Source organism: Zosterops lateralis, assembly GCF_965231275.1.
Source record: "Zosterops lateralis genome assembly, chromosome: 26".
NCBI lineage: Eukaryota > Metazoa > Chordata > Aves > Passeriformes > Zosteropidae > Zosterops > Zosterops lateralis.
This window is the reverse complement of record NC_139786.1, coordinates 4,369,244-4,381,928: the sequence shown is the minus strand read 5'-3', so window position 1 is coordinate 4,381,928 and position 12,685 is coordinate 4,369,244. Positions and strand designations below refer to the sequence as shown.

Genomic DNA, 12,685 nt, shown 5'->3' with positions numbered 1-12,685 from the left:
AGAAGCAACATCCTAGATAAAGAACAACTTTAAGGGCATTTCTGAAGGTTTCAGTACTTCTGCTTTAGCAAAGATACTTGTCTTCATGTTTATTCATGGAATGGTTTCTCTCTCTGTAAGTAAAGTGAAAATAATGTGTTTGAATCCTGGTCTGTTTTTCCTCCTTGCTGCCAAAAACCATGACACCGGTTATTAAAACTGCAAAAAACTCACAGTAGGAACAAGGAAGCAAAGTCCTGTGAGCTGGACAAGTGAGGAGAGAAGAGGGATGAGGGTTCCTGCAGTCCATGAAGACTTTCATATTTTTTCATGGTTATTACAAGTGTAATTAAGTTGCCTATAACCTCTGGTTTGCATGTTAGGGGCAAAATACTTCTTTATGTATAACATAAACTCTTACTCTTGAAATGAGTAAAAGAATTCGTACTTTGAATGATAATACTATTTACGTACGAAATGGAACAATTCCCTGTTTTGTTGCTGATGTGTTGTTTGAACTTGCTTGTATGTGGTTCATTTTCCACCTCTGCAAAAATGAGAATTATCCTGCAGAACTGTTGGAATGAAAAGATGTGCAGATATTCAGATTGTAGTTCATGAAATAAGAGTGATCCTGTTTTACTGATGCCTGGCATTAAAGGGATAGGACAGTTTGCAGGACATGAATGATTCACGTCAAAGTGATGAAAACACAGAACAAGGTTTTGGGATCTGAAAACCACGTTGCTTCATTTCGAAAATGTATTCTTAGCCACACGTGGCAGCAGCGTAAGAGTAATGGAGCGTGTGTGTGTGCAGTCCTAGCTTAAGTTCAGCCAGTCCTAAAATAAACACAGGGCCAAAAAAATCCGGTTTATTCTTCATTGGGTTTAGGATGCTGTGCAATATGAATTAAAGTAGAAGACATCTGCTTGCTGTAGTGTGCGTGCTCTGCTTCATCTCTCATGGCTGTACAGTATCATTTTTAAAATCTGCTGCAGATTAAACTTTATATATTTAGCACACTGCATCCTGAGATGAAATAGAATAAATGCAAAGAGGAAATCCTTGATGCTTTTTGGCAATATTAGCCATGAGGTAATATCCCAGACACTAGTTATCAGTTTGAAGACAGCACCGTGATTTCCTCAAGGTAGACTTTTGTTGAAAGTTTTGCTTCTGTTTTTGACACTGTCGAACCTTCTTTTGTTACAGGTGATGTCATCGTGGACATAAATGGAAGCTGTGTCCTTGGCCATACCCATGCAGATGTTGTCCAGATGTTTCAGCTCATTCCCATCAATCAGTATGTGAACATGACTTTATGTCGTGGATACCCTCTTCCTGATGACAACGAAGACCCCGTGGTAGATATTGTGACAGCCACGCCTGTCATTACCAGCCCACCGGTGGCCAAGGGAGATGCTTCCATGTCCAGTCAAGATTTAGTAGCAGGAACAGTTGTGTTGGACCAGAGTGGGAAAATGTTGGTCAACGGTCGCCTGAATGGCTCTTCCATGGACTCAGCAGAGCAGAGAGTCTCCTTTGCCTCCTCAGGAGGCTCTCAGCCGGAGCTGATCACCATCCCTCTGGTCAAAGGGCCTAAAGGCTTTGGGTTTGCCATTGCAGACAGTCCCACAGGCCAGAAGGTGAAGATGATTTTGGACAGCCAGTGGTGCCAAGGTCTACAGAAAGGGGACGTCATCAAGGAGATTTGCCATCAGAATGTGCAGAGCTTGACCCACTTGCAGGTGGTGGAGGTGCTCAAGCAGTTTCCAGTAGGAGCAGAGGTGCCCCTGCTTATCTTAAGAGGAGGTACAGACAAAATTGCAGTTGTCATGTTGGTTATAAGCTTTTAAAAGTCCTGTTTCAGTGTGATACCTAAGTTGTGTCCAGTCTTGACAGCTAAGCAGCAGCTCATTCTACCTCTGAGCCATTATGTTCTAAGTTTGATTTATAGCCCTGACTATTTAGGCTGAGGGCATGTTGTTGGGGTTTTGTTTGGGGTTTCAGTTAGGTTTTTCTTTGGGTTCTTTGGCTCAAAAATGATATGGTGATATGTTTATGCAGTGTCTCTTCCACGTCTCTGGGGAGCAGTAAAGCAAGCATGTGGTCTCTAGTTTAATGCAAAGCATATGATTGACTTGAGTTTTGTGAGGTTCTCCAAATGTATTCAAGTAATTGTGTCTGTAATGAACAGAGGATTGCAGGAGATGGAAACATTAGCAAAGAGGTGGGGCTGATGACTGGGAATAACAGAAAAAATTCTGATTTTTCTTTGCATATTCATACGTCTTCCTTGATTGTCCGTCACAGAGCAGAATGCATCTTCTCCCCAAAAACTGTAGTAGACAGTGTGTGTCTTTCAATCTGAACAGATTATGAAGCAGCTCGTGGCTGCTCAGTGTCCCTTCAGGCCTTATTGCAACACTGACTTCAGCCAGTGGCATTTGCAAAGATCTTTCGATCTTTTTCTGTATAAATGCTACCATTCCTCTGTGAGCTAAGAAAATAATTAGATTTATTTGTGGCAGGTAAAATTCCTTTAGACAAATTCCTAAGTCTCCTTATCCCATGAACTGAGGGATGATTTGGTTGACCAGTTTCTAGCAAAAAGAGAAATAGATATTTTTCATTGTTGTATAGCTTTCAATTCCAATTGAGACTTCTCTAAACTGGTGGTTTTGGTCACTTTGCCATTTAAAAGCACAGTGAATCAACCGCTATTATTTTCACCTCGGGAGAAGCTGATTAAATTGCTGTAATATTGTTGAAACTTCTTGTAACCTGCTATTAAAATTACATTTTATTTTCTTCAGGTCCACCCTCACCTACTAAAGCTGCCAAAGGAGTGAGTATTGCGAATGTATTTAAATTGGTTTCTGACCTGCTTTGTAATCTCATGTCCTCTGGATTTTAGTGCCTGTGATAACCTGCAAGATAGTTTAGCAAAACCACATCTGCTTGGTAGGCATAAATTCTGTGTCTAAGTAGCTGCCATCAGAGTACTCATTAAAAGGGAAACAAAATACAGTATCTGGTTTTTTTCATTGCTAATTATTAATGGGATTTCTAAAGAAAGTTTATGATCTTTTGATTCATCTCAGTCCTTGCACAGAATTAATGGACTGGTTAGTGCTCCCTTCTGGAAATGCTTATCTTTGGATCCGTATTTCCAGCAAGTCTCTATGGAGCTGTACATTCCTAGCTTGATACTCACTGCTCTTGGAAGTTATCTGTCGGAGCATATTTAGTATCTATGAGCTCAGTAAAGAATCCTTGCTAAATAAATTAATGATGTTGATATTAATGCTAATGTTTATTATGAAAGTTTCTGTTGTAAATTAGGCTGGTCGAACACAGATACTTCTTTAAAAGTGCTTCTCGTACAGAACACATCCAGGCAATTTAGGGAAACCCCATTACCAGAACATAGCTGTAACTTCTCTTTCTATCTTTATCCTGCTGTTTAAGTGCAACCTTAGCTGTATCCCAGCAATGGAATGACACAAGCACACATGTTCGGCATGCTCAAAGACAACTGTGCTCAATAAGATCTTCAGATTCTGTTCCTTGCAAGCATCCAGCTGCCCACATTGAATAAATCAGAGCAGAAATCCCTGCAGTTGGAGGGCCCTGGCCCTGTCAGCATGGATCTCATGGCAATGTGCTAAAAATAGTTTGGACCTGGGGATTGGCATTCTATTCCAGCACACATACAGGAGCAACAGCCCATAGAGCACTCAATGCTCAGTGGCATTAAGCAGCGTGGCAAAATAATCCACTTAAAAAGGGCAAGTTCTTGTGTTTATAAACATACAAGAAGTGTCAAACTGCTTATATGGCTCCCGGCAGTTTCTTCTGCTCTTGGTGAAAGGGCAGATCTGCGTCTGTTCTCCTCCTGCTGCGGTTCAGGATGCACTGCCACGTGCCGGTTTTCCAGGCTGGGTTTCATCCCAGGAGAAGTATTCAGAGTTACGTTAGTGCATAATTGATTGGGAATTTAGATGAGAGACCACAAGGATGTTTGGTGTCCTTACCTCATGAGTGTTGCAGCTATCAGATCATGAAAAGGCAAATAGTGAGTTGCTAATACCTCACACTACCCAGGTGTGTCCTCCTGAACTGTATGTATATTGCTCCAGCAAACATCTCATGTTGGGAGTGCCTCTGGTGCTTGTGGGGAGGAGCTTGGCAGAGGACAGGAGGCAGGAGGCTCCCTGTGGAGCAGCTTGTGCCCGTGGTGCTGGACTGTGGTCCAGAGCCTGGCAGGTGCCTGACAAGGATTCAGTGTCTTCTCCAAATGTGATCGGTCCTTTATGCCCCGCTTCTTCCCATGTGTTGGTAGCCAGCAGCATCTACCCAGCTTCACTCCTCTCTGAGCATCACTCACTTCAAACTCTTTCCCAGCCTAGCCTCCAGTAGAAATTCGTGTACCCATGAGGAAGACTTCTGTAACTCCAGTCAGACACACCTAGTGGAAAAGCTGTAAATTTGTTCCTTTCTTCTTGTGTTTTTCTTCTGCATGGTGTTCATTGTCTTTGCACCCACAAGCGTAGTCATGCCTTTATTTAATATGGATTTTGTGTCTGTGGGCTGTTTCAGAAGGACAAGCAGGACAGTTTGGAAGCTGTCAGCGATACCATTCCGCAGCCAATGCCCTTCCCGCCTTCTGCTGTGCGACCAGGCTCTCCTAAACTGGACCCTTCCGAGGTCTATCTGAAGTCTAAGACACTTTATGAGGACAAACGTAAGTACATCATCTTCAACTTGAAATTACTCAATTGTGAAGGAATTTTTTCTTTTGGTGTAGTTGCAGTAAAACTACGGAGACTTCGTTGCTAAGTTTGTTAACCTGCTGCAGATAAAACATTTCAAGTAACGCATAATTCAAACAGCAATCAGAAAAACACAAAGATAAAACATGTTTCAACCATATTTTTAGTAAAACAGGTAATTCCAGAAATAATCTCAAGGATGTTTCTGAAGTAAACTGGAGCAGACCTGCTTATAAAAGTAGCTCTGAGTTGTGTCACAGACTGGCTTTTATCTTGGTGTACTGCACAGACATAGTTGGGATTTCTGCTTTGAAAATTAATTATGCCGTTTTGATAAGAGAATATCACTGTATTTTTGGTTTCTGTTTTTTGCCACTAGAAAACTCAGAGTGTACCACCAAAGCATAATTCAAGATAGCTCCTTACATGTTTTGAAATACTATTCTTTTTCTTAGCTCCAAACACAAGAGATTTAGATGTTTTCCTGAGAAAACAAGAATCAGGCTTTGGTTTCCGGGTGCTTGGAGGGGACGGACCAGATCAACCTGTAAGTGAAACTGCTCACAGTTAGCTCATAATATTGCTATTGGAATGATCCTACTCTGTCATCCCCATTTCCCATCATCCCATCCAGCCAGTTCAGTGATGGCAAAATTGATCAGTTCGCTACCTGTCTTTTCAGAGATGAGAAACTGATCCAGATTACCTTAATCTTTTCCCCTCTTTGTGGACTCCAGTCTCCAAGGTTCTGTGCCCTGCCCACTACTGAGCCTGTCCTTGGCTGAAGTTTTTTGTCGGGCTGAGGACACTGATGGTGTTTCTACAGCTGTTGCTGTGTCTCAGAGCCCTCAGAAGGGCCCTGCTGGTGCCCAGCTTTTGCCGATTGTCACCTGAGGTAGCCAGGTGCCGGTTGTCACCAGTGGTAGCCTTGGAACAGGATGTGCCCGGATTCAATGGTTGGTGTGCTGTGCACAGCAGTGCATCCTGGGAAGCAGCTGAGTGGAAGGAAGCAGTTACTCCTTCTGTCAAAATTTCATTAGACTGTTCCTATTCTTGCAGCCTCATGAAATGAGGTTTGAGATGGTGACACAGCCCTTTTATTCTCTGCTTCTCTGACTGGATTTTTAAGCATGCATTGCGTTGGAGGCAGCTGGGCAAATGCCAGCACAGACACCTCTGCATGGTCTGTCCTCCAAGGGCAGGTTTTAGGAGATTCCCCTCTATTTTCAAACATGCGTACATTTCTCTCTGGGAAGAGGCACTAAGACTTGTACTATGTATCAGAGACCTTTCTTTAAGCTGTTAAGTGGAGAGAAAAAGCTTTTGGAATAGATCTGCAAAGATTGTTGTCCAGTTACAGTGAAGGAATTCAGTTTTTCCATTCCCAGCTGTGATCCAGTGCTAGCCTTTTTTTTCTTCCTCCCTCACTAACATGCACTTAAAGTAAAGAGCAAACCCAGAGAATGTAACTTCTGTTGTACTTTATACCATTTTTGGTGTTTGGTTTCCATAACAGCCATAGCTGTTAGGAAGTGTAGAGTTGATGTCTTGAGTGCTGTGTACTGATGAGCTGCACTCCATTGCTTAACCTCCAGCACCACTAGCTGTAGTTTTAGCATTAATCTTCTATTTAATCAGAAAGTGATTCTAGCATATGAAATAAGAGTGTAGTGTTCTTCTCTGTGTTATATTTAGTAGCACTTTTGAGATGGGGATAGGCAGAATTGATGGTGTTTGAATTTATTATCTAATTACCAAAAAGCTGAGAACTGAAGCAACTTGAAGTGTGGAACTGTCTATAAGCAACTTTTCAGAAATAAACTTGAATTAGTTCAAAAGCTTTTATTTCTTCCCCAATCATTCTGCCTCAGTCTTGGTAAAAAAAATAAAGTAGAGCAAATGTAAGAGGCTTTTGTGTCATTAATGTCTAGGAAATCATATATATAATAAATACATGGCGTGTGCTCATTTCAAAAGCTGAGCTTTTTAATAAACTGACAGACACGCTCAAGAGAGCAGAACTGACAAAAACACGGATTAAAGATTTTCCAAGTATTCAGTGAATGCTATGAGACTCTAGATTGTCTCCACTAGATCAGCTTTTGCAGACTACACTTGCTGGCTGCATTTCTGCTGGAGCTGGACAGTGAGGTTATCTTTAAAAGAGTCTTCCCAAAAGACCTAATTTGCACAGATTCACCTGGATTCTAACCACTGTGTTTTCTGATGAATTCATGTTCCTGTTCAAACCCCTGGACTCTGCTTACAGATTTATATCGGAGCCATAATCCCATTGGGAGCGGCGGAAAAGGATGGGAGGCTGCGTGCAGCGGATGAGCTGATGTGCATCGATGGAGTCCCTGTGAAAGGGAAGTCACACAAGCAAGTTCTGGATTTAATGACCAGTGCTGCACGGAATGGGCAGGTGCTGCTCACTGTCCGGAGGAAGATCTTCTTCAGTGGTAGGTGTCTGCTTGCCCAGACAGAGCACATAGGGCTTGTAATCAAATCCACTGAAGCTGCTCTGGAACATAATTACTGCACTCAGGCTGAGCAGCCTGAGATTGAAGAGGGTCAGCTGTAACTCTTAAATGGAGAAAAGCAGAATTTAATAAGCTTAGATTCTATTGCTCGCTGGCTTGTGCTGCTCGCCCAGGTAAGGTTCTGAAAATATGATGCAAGGATAATTTCTTCAACCTTTTTTGCAGGTAGTAGTTAGAACAGCCATTAGTGCTATGGAAATTGGATAATAATGCAGTCTGTTTTCTCAGCATCCCAGAATGATTTGGGTTGGAAGGCACCTTTAAAGCTCTTTTCATCCCATGCCCTGCCATGGGCAGGGGCACCTTCTGTGTGCTGTATTCTTGTCTTTTGGCATCAGTGTGTAGCAAGATTAACCATATTCAAATGAGAGCTGTTTCAGGTCAGGATCTTGAGATACTGCAGTTCTAGATCAGTGTCCAGATCAACAGTTTAGAGAAGACTAGTCTGTGACTCCATGAATGACAATGCTGGGGTGGGATTTACAGCTGACAAGGGTCCCCTGCTCTGATTAGTGACTGTTGTTGCCACCTCATGCTGGCACTGACAGCTGAGCTTCACAGTTGTGCTGAAGTTGCTTGGTGTGATTGTTCCTTATTAGTTGTTTGTCCATTCCCTGCAAGGGGAAAAGCAGGCGGAGGAGGAGGAGGAGCCACAGCCTGTCCTTACACAGAACGGCTCTCCCCGGCTGAACCGTGTCGACTTTGCCAACCAGCCGTGCCCCGAGGTCTACGACGTACGCCTGCAGCGAAAGGAGAACGAAGGATTTGGCTTCGTCATCCTCACCTCCAAGAACAAGCCTCCTCCTGGGGGTAAGTGCCATGTCTCGGTGGCTCTGCCCCTGCCTGGCCTTGTCGTGGCTTCTCCAGGGGTATCTCTTCCTGTGCAGTGCTAGTGCTTCCCTCATAGTGAGCTTTCACTCACACTGGCACAGCCCAGCCAGCTGAGTCTTGGTCTGTGTTGCCTCATATTTATGTTCTTGTTCACTCAACTGTGACATAAGTGGGGAACAGGGAGTTTATATCCCCACCACCCATACCCAGAGTGTGCTCTTATCACAGGGCAGCATTTTTGGGAGGTAGATATTTGTGAGGCCGTAGTGATGTTGCATTAATTCATTGGCATATTAATGGAAGCATAGCTTCAACCTTGACTTTATATTACCTAATCAGGTACAATTTCTTATTTTGGGGATCTGAGGAAGTAGAGTCTACAGTATTTGGTGGAAAGCAATGAAGTTGTTACCGTCACTGAGTGTGTTTGTCTAGAAAGATCATTGAAATGGAAATGTAGCCTGGTGTGACAGTTGTGAGATATGGACATGGCTCAGGCACAGTTGTCTCCAGTTCTGCATCTGTTCTCATCTCTGGGAAAGGAACTGAAATCAGTCTTTTTTCCTTTTACTTCTCATAACATTTCTTCTTTTCTCCATTCTGTCCTGGCCCCATAGCTCTGGCTTCTGGAAGAGTCTGTGCAGGGCACAGTGTCACTCTGGGGTGAACTGAGGGAACCAAGCCAGGAGAGCTGGAAGAAATTTGAGACAATTATTACAAGTGCATGTTCATCTCAGAGACCAGGAGAAGTGGTCAGGTCTGTGCGGAGCACCTTACTGGCTTTGCACACCCTCCCTGCTCAGGTCCTCACCTGACTGAATCAGTCCCTGGCAGATGAAGTTTGATACATTTTTTAGGTGTGTTTAAGGGTTAATTTTTGTTTGCAAGCAGGAGGAGCTTGCCCACATGTCCAAATCTCTGCATTAACAGTGGATGGCCATAACTCTCTCTGAGCCCACACTGTCCGTCAGGGTCAATGCATGAAATGGAAAACTACATTATATACGGTAAAACCAGCTGTTCCAGTGCGCTCTAGGGCCACGTGTTCTCACTCATCCCTTTGCAGATGTGACCCATTTCCTTCCCATATTTTCCTTCGGGCACAACACCCTGTATGTGACAAGGCCATGCTGTTGGGTTGGCATGTCCATTCACTCACAATGAAGCATTCCTCATTATTTGCAAGTTGGTCCTGTACAAGATCTCCACCCTTTGGAGCAGGAGAGAAGGGACGAACACTGATCTCTCCTCTGCAATGATCAGCGACAGGACCAAGGGAATGGCTGGAGCTGTGCCGGGGAGAGTTAGGTTAAATATTAAGCAAAGCTGCTTCCCCATGAAGGTGGTGGGGCACTGAACAGGCTCCTCAGGGCAGTAGTCACAGGCCCAAGGCTTCCAGAGCTCCAGGAGTGTTTGGACAACGCTCTTCAGGCACAGAGTGGGATTTGTTTGGATTTTGGGATGTCCACTGCAGTCCCAGGAGTTGATGGTCCTTGTGGGTCCCTCCAACTCAGCATATTTTTTTGATTCTGTGACTGGCAGTTCTGGATCTATGTGATGCTTATCTGATGTGCACATGGTAGGATTCTTGAGGTTGCCCTGTGCAGGGCCAGGAGTTGGACTTCGATCCCTGTGGATCCTTTCCCACTCAGGATATTCCATAATTCTGTGAATACTTAGAGTGTTGCTGTGCCTGTTTTTGTTTCTTAGTGATTCCTCACAAGATCGGGCGGGTTATTGAAGGAAGCCCGGCTGACCAGTGTGGGAAGCTGAAGGTGGGCGATAGAATCTCGGCAGTAAACAGCCAGTCCATCGTGGAGCTTTCCCATGATAGCATCGTGCAGCTCATCAAGGATGCAGGCAGCGTGGTGACCCTCACAGTGGTGGCTGAGGAAGGTAAGGAAGGTGCCACCACACTATCAAAGTTTATTTATCACTGATGAAGTTTATTGGCTTAAGTGGAGTATTTGAAGATGTTTGGGAATTAAGGAGAGTGAATCTTAGAATATCCTGAGTTGAGTGGGACCCATGGGGATCATCAGCTCCTGGAAGCTGAATGAGTTGGAAGCACATGTGTTTGCTATGGAAGAGCTGAAGGCAGGTGGGACAGAAAGAGGGAGCTACTACAACAAGATGGTTGTACCCAAAAAGAAGCTAAAGTATTAACCCAATGAAGAGTGAGAGAAATTCTCATGTGTGAGAAAGTGCTGCTGACATAGAAATGTCCAGACCCTGTATTCTCCAGCCAAAGAGAAATGACCCCTCCTCAGGGGGCTGCAGCAGCCACGGAAGGACACTTAGTGAGAAAATCTTCTGACCCCAGCTCAGGGCCTGGCTCTTGCTGCTGCATATGCTGCCAGAACTCTGTTCTCAATGAGGCTGGTGCTGTCAGGATGCTCTGTCCCTGCTCTAAGGCCACAGGGACTCCTGCTTTTCAAATCTCTCCATTTAAACCCTGAGTTTTTGCTTTCTTGTTTGTTAAAACATGGAAATTCCCTAATGCTGTGTCCTTGCAGCAGAAACATGCTGCAGTTCTGTCTGCCAAAGCTCCACTTTGGAAAAAGGTCACATCCCACCACATGGGAAGAAAACCTTGACAGGATTTTCCTGCCAATCTTGCACCCGCAAAACCTGCTGTGTCACCTGAGCAGCAAAAGGAGTCCTAGGACTGCAAAGTCCCAGCTTCAGAGACTGTGACTTAATGACAGCTCCCATATAACACTGCATGCACTGTGGTATTGTTTCTAAACAAAAAGGGAAATACATAAAATCCAGTAATTTGGAGAGAAAAGCTGTTTTCCCACCCTGTGTTTTTCTTGAATGCTGCTTACAGGTTTAATTAAACTCCCTATCATTATTTTGTCAGAAAGTTGGCTTTCTTTGCCTTTTAAATAAGAAATACCTAGAGCCAGGCTGTGAATAAAGCCAGTAGATGATTCTCTAATTTCACATTCATTGCAAATATTTAACATGCCATCTCAGCCTGTAACACAGGATTTCAAAGACATAGTGTTCCTTTTTGTTAATGCTTGAAGTAGAGAGACCGCTGTAAGTTATTTTTCTATTAAGATTTTTTTTTTTAATCAAATCTGGTTTATTCCAGTTTGAAGGGACACACTTCAAAGCAGTTGCCATGGGTGGTGTTTATAAAGCAACTGAAGTTCGAGTTGGTTGAATTAGATTTGTTTTCTCTGCAGCTTTTAGTCATCAAATCCAGACTGGTTTGGATTAGAAGGACATGAAAGCACGTTCATTTCATTCTATTCCCTGCCGTGGACAGGAACACCTTCCACTTGTTTTCAAAATAAGTTTTCTGAATATCGTATTTCTACCTATTATTTATGCATGACCTTACATGGACTCTGTGTGAAAACTTTTCCCACTGCCTCAGTTACAGATTTGGAGCCAAAATACAGAGATAAAACCAGAACCTGGGGAGACTCAACAAAGAGAGGAAAGAGCCCCTTAGTAGCAGGTGGTAAAACCAGAGTGAAGATCAGTCAGAAAAAAATCCATGGCTCAAAGGAGCTCGAGTTGGTGTGTTTCAGATGTAAAGAATTTTGTGACAATGGAGGAGAAAGAAGCAGAACCGGTTTCACTGGAGTGGGAATATCTCTCTACTTCAGAATTCCCCTCGATGTAGCTGAAGAAATAAGAGTTTAGCTCACAGTAGAACCCTGTGTGATGGGGGAATCCAGCATGGATGTGGGAGAGTCAGGGCTTCAGGCACTCAGGGAGAGAGCTGAGCCTTTCAGGGTTGGTTCATACCCAGGAAAATGCAGGATACAGTTCCAAAACCACAAAAAGCCCTTTTGCTAGAAGCTGTTGAGCCTCAGAAGGCAGGAACCCTGATAGTTTGCTGTTCCCCAGCTTTGTCCTTTGAGAGTGGCAACAAAACCTCTGCCTGGTCCCCTTCCCTCCCCTCAGGCTTTCAGAGACCTGTGATCTTTGCTTTTCAGGGGAATAAATGAATTCCCTTCATGCGCCAGAAGAGATTCTTTAACATTTTTCACAAAAGCGAGAGCCTGTCAGCTTTTGTCATGTATTAGCTGGGAACACACAAGAGGAGGCTGCAGAGAGGGCTGCAGGATTTGTACAAACAGATGGCGTTTTTCTTGCCTATGCTTCTAAATTAAAAATCTGAGGATAAACCAGGAGTAAAAGTTGACATTTTGTCTCTAGAGAAAAACCTCTTTAAGGCATGTTATGGGAACAGTACCAAGTAGCTCTGTGGAGGGCTCGGGAGGTCTCACATACCTAAGAAACTCAGTGTAATATGCTTTAGATTTCCCTTCCCTTAACATTCTTGAGCCCTTTTTGTATTTTAGTGGAATTTGTTTGTTTATAATTAAGAAGTGCAGTAATATGCTGCACCTAATGGGGTTGGAACATCTCTAGTTTTGGTGCTGGGAATGATTTTTTTTTTTTTTTTTAAACCCTTTCGGGGAAAGAACTTACTAGTTTATATTCGAGCACAAAAGTCCATCCTGGGCCAGTGGTTGCCATTGGTTGCCATAAGGTTCTAGCTAAGAGGCAGCTTTTTGCATAGACTGT

At 43.6% G+C, this 12,685-nt stretch overlaps 2 protein-coding genes across 6 annotated transcripts in view; one reads left to right on the top strand and one right to left on the bottom strand.

Annotated features, from left to right (window-relative positions):
- The window catches only part of SLC16A1 (solute carrier family 16 member 1), a 201,069-nt gene that overhangs the window by 123,954 nt on the left and 64,430 nt on the right, over positions 1 to 12,685 (bottom strand). The window lies entirely within an intron of this gene.
- The window catches only part of MAGI3 (membrane associated guanylate kinase, WW and PDZ domain containing 3), a gene marked incomplete at its 5' end in the record, with an annotated part of 54,709 nt that overhangs the window by 34,538 nt on the left and 7,486 nt on the right, over positions 1 to 12,685 (top strand). For all 5 annotated transcript variants that reach the window (XM_083878254.1, XM_083878256.1, XM_083878255.1 and 2 more), the window contains 7 exons: positions 1,195 to 1,794; positions 2,799 to 2,830; positions 4,585 to 4,729; positions 5,213 to 5,304; positions 7,027 to 7,219; positions 7,922 to 8,110; positions 9,842 to 10,027. In XM_083878254.1, coding sequence (XP_083734380.1) covers positions 1,195 to 1,794; positions 2,799 to 2,830; positions 4,585 to 4,729; positions 5,213 to 5,304; positions 7,027 to 7,219; positions 7,922 to 8,110; positions 9,842 to 10,027 — 1,437 coding nt within the window. The remainder of the gene's footprint in view (positions 1 to 1,194; positions 1,795 to 2,798; positions 2,831 to 4,584; positions 4,730 to 5,212; positions 5,305 to 7,026; positions 7,220 to 7,921; positions 8,111 to 9,841; positions 10,028 to 12,685) is intronic.